The 8,314-nt window shown below is 34.3% G+C and overlaps 1 protein-coding gene across 1 annotated transcript in view; it reads left to right on the top strand.

Annotated features, from left to right (window-relative positions):
- Positions 1–822: 822 nt before the first annotated feature.
- Positions 823–8,314, top strand: part of LOC111503546 (uncharacterized) — a 139,918-nt gene continuing 132,426 nt past the window's right edge. Inside the window, exon 1 of the mRNA XM_074171653.1 lies at positions 823–1,058. Within this exon, the coding sequence (XP_074027754.1) occupies positions 878–1,058 (181 nt within the window). The 5' untranslated portion in view covers positions 823–877. The remainder of the gene's footprint in view (positions 1,059–8,314) is intronic.

Raw genomic sequence — 8,314 nt, 5'->3', positions numbered from 1 at the left:
TCACAAGATCGCCCTTTCTATTCAATTGTTTTTCCCAGTTTTCACCCAGTCGCCATCTTGAAAGTTTCATTTGTCAATTTCACTTCAAAATAAAGTATTTATGCATTAATTTCATTATCCAAAATTTCAATTTTTCGAGATGACCCGTTCAAAAAATAAAAGGGGGGACATTGAAGAAATGCACTCTAAAATAAGAATGATATGGGTCCTAGAACGAATCCTTGTGGAACACACATACCATTTTATTCCTTCCTGAAAGGTAAGTTTCAAACCATTTGAGTGTCATTTCTCTGTAGCGGTGTTGGTGCATTTTTCTCAGCAAGAACTTATCCTCAACGCAATCAAACGCCTTAGAAAGATCACAAAAGTCGGCAGCTGCTACATTATCAGAATTGAACTTTGAATAAATATCATAAAGAAATGAAAAAATGACATCGTGCGTATTTTTATTGCTTTGAAAACCAAACTGGTTTTCACTTAAGATATTGTGGTGTAATAGGAAAATCGTCAGAAGTATTTTCACAAATTTTTCGATAACTTTGGCTATAGTTGGAATGAGAGAGATCGGGCGAAGATTCGCGAGTCTGAATCTCCACCTTCATATAATGGAACGACAACGGACGTTTTCAGAGAAACCGTAAAAATATGGATTCTCAAATCATGGAATATATTGATTTTATCATTCTGGGCGAACTCGGGTCCTTCAAATTAACCTTTGATTTCAATTAGTGGCGTATGATATTAATGGATTGTGTGAATACGATAAGACATCATTAATAATCGAGAAAATGTAGCCATTGTTTCGATTGATATTGATAAGTTATAGAATGTTTCAATATAAAAAAACCGCAGTTGTTAGTTACATATACTCGCGAGTATGGGTTCGAGAAAAAATAAACGGTCCCGTGGTGGTGCCGGTCAGACTTTCGACCCCATGTCGGTGAGGTGGCTAGAAAAGCACGACGGAACTATTAGTAAAATATGGAATAAAATACCAGTAAGTGGTGGACACGTTATCGCTACATTTGTTACATTCCTCGTGGGAATATCTGTTAGTGGTGAGTTTTTTGTGAGTATTTTTTTAAATTTCCAAATCAAGGAAAACTAACTGATTTCAAATCAGGGTCCTTCAAATCCTAAGTGAACTTCCATCTTGTAGCTTCACTTCTCTAAATTCCATTATATAATGTTTGTACAAAAACTCATGAATATATCAATTATTACAACAATAGTACATTCAATATAAGTTACATAAGAATAAAATGAAGGAATTGAAGTCCACTGAAACCAACAAAAAATTGAATTCCATAAAAACTCAACAAAGGAATTCTGTAGGGGAGACCGGAGCTGGTTGGTACGCTTTTCAAATTGAAGTACCTCTAATTTTTTTATTGATAGATAGTGAGAAAATACATTCGATTTCCAGATTAGTGTTGTTTTGTTTACATAATGTTTGGACCTATCCTAAATCCTGAATTTAATTTTTTCCTTAAGGATGCAAGTGTACCAAGCAACCCCGTATTTGGAGATGGTTGGTACATACCTTGGGGTTGATTTGGTCAAGGCAAAAACTAAGAAAATGATTATTGTTTTTATTAAGAATCAGACTGCAAAAAAAATTATAAAACAAAAAAAAACGGTACCTATACGTTAAAAAAGTGAATAATCTAGTCAGAACCATCTGAATCACAATTATGACAAACGTAGAACAAGCCCGTATCCGCGCATTTTCCATGTGCGCACAATTTGCATTGGGTGCACTGAATCCATTTCCCGTTATGCAAACTATTTGACGAGGGTTCAACGCAAAGCAGTCACTGCTTGAATTGTCTTTAATTTTTGAATTCTTCGCATTTGCTTGTTTTTTGTGTTCTTTTTGGATTTTCCAAAGACCTGTTTTTTATCGATCTCGTTTTTTTTTTTTTTTCTTTTTTTTTCTTCTTCTAATGCATCTTAAATAGGAGTATCTGGTGAGATTTCAGATTTTCTTTTTGTGTGACCCCCTTGCACTTTCCTTTTTGCGGCTTTTAGAAACGGCTTCAAATTTTCGAGATCTGTAAAACTACATGTTGCTACCTTGTTAGATGACTGGAGACACTGAGAATTCTGGGGCGTGGGCGTCTTACTTTCTGCAATTCTGCTTGGTCCAGCTTGTTGCACATCTTCGTTGGGATCAATCTCTTGGTCTGGCAAGGGGTTGTCGACTTGGTTTAAAGCCTCTTAGATGGGTGTAAATTGATCAAGTTCAGGTAGATTTGCTTTAACTCCCAATACTTCACCAGGATTTAAGTTTTGCTCAATATCTTGCAAAGCTTGTTCAGGATCTGGTTTATCTGTAACATGAGCAGCAATAAATTCACTGTCCGGAAAAATTTCCCTATTGAATGGATAAATTCCGGAAACCTGGAATCTAGCTGTAATGTTGTTTGGATTTGCCGCTAATGGTAGTGCAGTACGAACAATACTGGGTATGTCATAAATGGTCATCGTTGCACCCGGACGATTAGTCATCCAAAAATCACAAACACTAATGACATACTTCTTTAATGATCCATACACACTGTGATCCAGAGGTTGGAGCTTACGGCTACAGTGAGGCGGAAAGGATAACACTGTTACGCCGTGATATTTGCAGATGTTTAGTGCTTCGGGAAATAAATGCGAATCGTGTTTGTCTATCAAAAGCAGGAGAGGGTTTTCTTTCGCCATGGAGTATTGAATAAAATGCTGGATATATTGTATATAATCCAAGCTGATAGATTGGCACTTCCATCGCTTCCAGGCGGGGCATCTCTGAGAAAATGGGGTTAAAATGAACACGAGGGACTATAAAGGAAGGTGGCACAGTATTTCCAGCAGCAGAAACAGCACACGCCAAAGTTACAAGTGTACCGCGTTCTGTCGAAGTAACTCTTCCCACTTGTTTGACACCACGTCTACCCACAATTCGGTCAGGTCCCGGAACTGTAGTAATCCCTGTTCCGTCCATATTTCAGATGTCCACAGGACTAAAGTTATACCTTTTAAGAACAATTTCTAGATTGCTGAAAAATCTGTCTACATTTGTTTTATTGAAGCTTGTGGCTCTATACAAACTGGTGGCTTCAGGTGTGCTTATAGCCAATCCAGCATTTCGCTTTAAAAATGATGTAAACCAGTCGGGGCCTGTCATCTCATTCTTCTTCAAGCTATTTGTAACCGTCAGGTGCAAAGAAGTTGCATATGAATAAGCTAATCTTCTCACACCTTGGGGCGTGAGACCATAGTAAATATCGGCAGCTTTTTTTATGTAATCTGTGAGATTGGACTTTTGAAGCTCGGTGAAAATCTAAAACCAAAAATTTTACTAGAAACTAGATCATCAAGTTTATTTTTTTAAAAACCTACCTGTCTATTTTTAAAGTATCCAACAATTGTTGAAGGCATTTTTATTTCTGATTGCAGTTCCTCCAATGTAAACATTTTCGTAATGTGTTGAATGGAATTTCGAAGTCACTGGCAGCAGATTTTAGAGATTGCCCTTCCAATTTACGGCTCTGACCGCCCTCAGCTTAATATCCGGGGTTGTTTTGCCTCTTTCCTATTTTCTTTCAAACGTACGCATTTAAATGAAGTTTTCCTAAAAAAGCCAGCTAGTAGCAAAACAAAATAAAAAACGTAAAGCTAGCCCCTGCGGTTGCTTGATACACTGTACCAACCAGCCCCTTGCAGTTTGTACCAACCATCCCCAAAGCATTTTTTTACGTTAGAAATGTTAAAACATTATAAGTGAAAGTTTTATATTTGGTAAGTATTGACAAAAGTGCAAATTTTCTTAATATATATATATATACTCTGTTGTTATCGAAGAATGTGATAAAACTGATAAAACTGATATTACAAATATTTCAAACTCATAAATATTCACTTACGGGTGACAAAACCACGTGCACCAAGTAAAACTAAAAAAAAAACGCCTACACATCAACGATAACTGTCTTCAACTGGCGCGTATTCAAACATCTTATCTTCCGATAGATGCGAGCAACGCTGGTGTTAACCGAACGGATTTCGAAATTTTACGAATGTACCAACCAACCCCTGTGCCCAACCAACCCCGGTCTCCCCGGTATTTCAACATCTCGACACTTGTTTCGATCACCAAGTGATCATCTTCAAGAGGGAGATCAAACTAATCATACTCATAAAGCTATTCATATGTATACCATAGATAATTATTCTAGGTACCTGCATCTTGAGTGTCTTGAATTAATTTCATAATATTGCTTTATCAACCTGCCTTGAAATCATTTTACAATGTGTCCGTATGTAATAGTCAGGTAAATCTAAGAATTGAAATATTACAAGCTATATAAAATTAATTTCACTAGTTCGGACTTCCATTGTCTATTATATAAAATGATTTGAAATCCCTGAAACAAGTAAAAAAGAATAATTAAAAAGAATAGTTGAAAATAACAATTATATTAAGCAACAATAAACCTGAAATGAAATGATAGTGCAATAACCTACAAGTAAAAATATAATAATTGAATAAATAAAAAATAAAGGAATGCAAAAAGAAAATAATAAAAATAAAAAAAGGTGTAGAGATTCCAAGTCACGTTAGTTCACGACGTTTCGATTGTTGGTATCTACAATCGTCTTCGCCAGTCATCACCCGAAGACGATTGTAGATACCAACAATCGAAACGTCGTGAACTAACGTGACTTGGAATCTCTACACCTTTTTTTATTTTTATTATTTTCTTTTTGCATTCCTTTAATTTTTATTTATTCAATTATTATATTTTTACTTGTAGGTTATTGCACTATCATTTCATTTCAGGTTTATTGTTGCTTAATAGAATCAGAATCAGAATCAGAATCAGAATATGCTTTATTGTCGAAAGAATACAATTCTTGTTGACAAAGTCAGTTGTCGTACATGGATGTATGTTAAAATATTGTTAAAATAACACTTACAGATGTATAAACACAAATAAACACAGGATCTGATCAAATTAGAGTAAATAATGGTACATATATATATACACCCATCCATACATACATATTCACATAATTGAGCCTCAGCAATGACAGATATGGATAATGAGTTCATTCAGATAATTTGGCTATAAAAAATTCATCCAAGCTATAAAAGGGATGATCAAAGAGTAAAACCTTCACACTACCTCTGAATCTATTATAATTCTTGATTTCCCTAATTCTTGCTGGAAGGTAGTTGTATATTTTCAAGCCGTTATATATAATAGAGTCCTTTACGAGGCGACTTTTGGGTATAGGCAACATAAGAGTCGAGTTTTGGGAAGATCGAGTATTGTAAGACGATGACGCTCCTTTACATAGATCACGGTGCTTATGAATCAAACAAGATGTTTCCAATATAAAAATAGAGATCACTGTGAGGATTTGGTGATTTTTAAAGTATTCTTTGCACGATTTGCGACTCTTAATCTTGAAGAGGGCTCTAATGGCTCTTTTTTGTACAACTTGGATCATCTGTAATAAATTTTTATTGCATGCATTCCAAAAAGCAATTGCATAACCTATATGCGATTCAATTAATGCATGGTAGGCAGATTTTGCTGCTGCAAATCCTATCTCATTATTGATGACTCTAATGGCATAGCACCCAGAGGATAGTTTTTTAGACAGTTTTTTAACATGTTCATCGAATCTCAGGTTACTGTCAATATGAAGACCCAAGAATTTTGTGCAGGGGGAGTTGTCAATATTAGTTGAATTAAGAATGATTGCGTCCAATTCACATTTGAAGGTTAACAAGTTAGTTTTGGAGATGTTGAGTACAAGGAGATTATTGTCAAATATAATTGTTATTTTCAACTATTCCTTTTAATTATTCTTTTTTACTTGATTCAGGGATTTCAAATCATTTTATATAATAGACAATGGAAGTCCGAACTAGTGAAATTCATCACGAAACATTGTCAATCACCTTCTATATAAAATTAATTTCACTACATTGCCTTATCTACTAGTCCTAAATCAATTTTACAATGTGTCCTTATGTGATAGTTAGCTGAATCTAAACTATCTTTTTTGTATGTTGAATGAACTCTAAAAAATTCTGCAAGAAGGTGAGATTTTGGTTTCTTTCGATGTAAGTTCCTTATTTTCTAGCATCCCAATTCCACAGACCTTACAATAACTCAGAGAATCACTCGAGAAAAATAATTTCAATAATGATAAAATTGATAAATTTGTTTCTCTCACTATGAAGAGAAGAGAAATGAAACTTTTTATGGTTTTTACCAGTTTCATTTGTAACCAACGTTACTGCAGTTTCGTTCTATACGGACATTTTCAAATTTATATTTACTGTATATTATACAATATGTATACTTATTGTGTACTTATTGTATATTCAAACTTATACTTATTGTATATTATACAATATGTATACTTATTATATACTTATTGTATAAGTTTGAAAATGTCTGTAAAGAACGAAACTGCAGTAACGTTAGTTACAAATGAAAGTGGTAAAAAACATAGAAAGTTTAATTTCTCTTTTTTTTCTATATAGTGAGAGACACAAATTCATCAGTTTCATTATTATTGAAATTATTTTCCTCTAGTAATTCTCTGAGGTATTGTAAGGTCTGTGGAATTGGGATGCTAGGAAATAAGAAAATAAAATCCCCACCTTCTTGCAGAACTGTTTAGAGTCCATTCAACGTACGAAAAACATCGTTTAAAGTGGTAAAAAACATTGAAAGTTTCGTTTCTCTTTTCTTCATTATGATTTCCTACCACATAGTAACGGCTATATCCACCAATTTATTTCTTTCACTAATGTGTGTATAAAACAAAACCGGTTCCAGGTAGAAGGTTGCTTTTTTGAACAACAGGAAGGAACGGCCTGGCAAACCTGTTCATGAGCAGATTCGAAATGGAAACCAAAGAAAAGTCAAAGTATTTTCATAGGATATGACTAAGATATGTGGATGATATTTTCGTGAAATTCGATAACAAAAAATTTATTATCGAGAACTTTGTTTCCTTTTTAAGTCAATAAAATTCACCTATGAGTTAGAAAATAAAGGAAAACTTCCACTTCTTGACGTTTTGGTAATAACGAGTCAATATGGAGGGTATTAATACGATGTATTTAGAAAAGAAACGAACACGTTCATGTATATTCCTGACAGTTCACATTACTGTGGACAGCACAAACATGCTGGGTTGAATTTTCTAGTGCATCGTCTTTTGACTTTTCCTCTAATACATGAGAGGTACAAAAGAAAAACGTAAAATACCACTGACGGTTATTCGAGCGTTATTGTTGATGATATAATAAGAAAGAAGTTCAGATTGAGAATGAACGGAATCTCGACTTTTAGAAAGGACAAAAACCAAGATAAATATGAAGGTGAATGTGGTAATTGAAGGTGGTTTTTAAAACAAGACATACACTACAGAGCCTTTTAGGAAGTCCAAAAGACAAAGTCGATAATTCGGAAAAGTCTGAAATTTTCGAATTTGTAAGAACTGCGATGAAAAATATTATGGACAGGCAAAAAGATCCATTGAAATAAGATATAAAAAACACTTAGCAATCCTAAAATTTGGAAGACCTGAAAAATCAGCAGTAGCTCATCATATTTTGCAACAAAACCATTCCATAGACTTCAGTTCAACAAGATTAGTTAGACAAGTTAACAACAACAGGCATCTAGATGCCTATGAGAGTGTAGAAGTAATTAAAAATTATAATATTATGAATAACGATGATGGACCAATACCTAATGTTAAAATAATAATTTATTTATTAGATTTACCTGACTAGTACATAAGGACACATTGTAAAATTAATTTGAGACTAGTAGATAAGGCAATATTTTGAAATTAATTCAAGACACTCAAGACACAGGTATCTAGAACAGGTATCTAGAGCTTTGGAAGTATGATTAGTTTGATCTTCTTCTTGAAGATGATCACTTGGTGATGGAAACACATGTCGATGTGTTATAATAACGGTTTGATGTTGGGAAAAAAACCCCAGTAATATTTAAAAGCACTATTTACAAAATAAACAAATATATTCTTCTCCCATATATTGGGAAGGGGATCAGGAGAGGTATGGGTACAGGAAAGGGGGTGAATGACAAGAGAAGACTTCAATGTGGAGCCTAGGATGACAACGATGGGTAGCGTCAGCCTCAGTCTAGGACTTCTCGCTTCCTGCCGGGTCTTATGCGAGAGCTGCAGTTCGGTAAATGGTTTTAAGTATGTCAAGTATATCTCAAGGTTCAATGCTAGAGCCTTCCTGAGAAAGTTCATGAAAAAA

This window comes from Leptinotarsa decemlineata, unplaced genomic scaffold (genome assembly GCF_025532065.1).
Source record: "Leptinotarsa decemlineata unplaced genomic scaffold, Ldec_3_MD MMD2_tig00000026_RagTag_RagTag, whole genome shotgun sequence".
Lineage (NCBI taxonomy): Eukaryota > Metazoa > Arthropoda > Insecta > Coleoptera > Chrysomelidae > Leptinotarsa > Leptinotarsa decemlineata.
The sequence above is the reverse complement of the archived record's forward strand: the minus strand, read 5'-3'. Positions and strand labels throughout refer to the sequence as shown.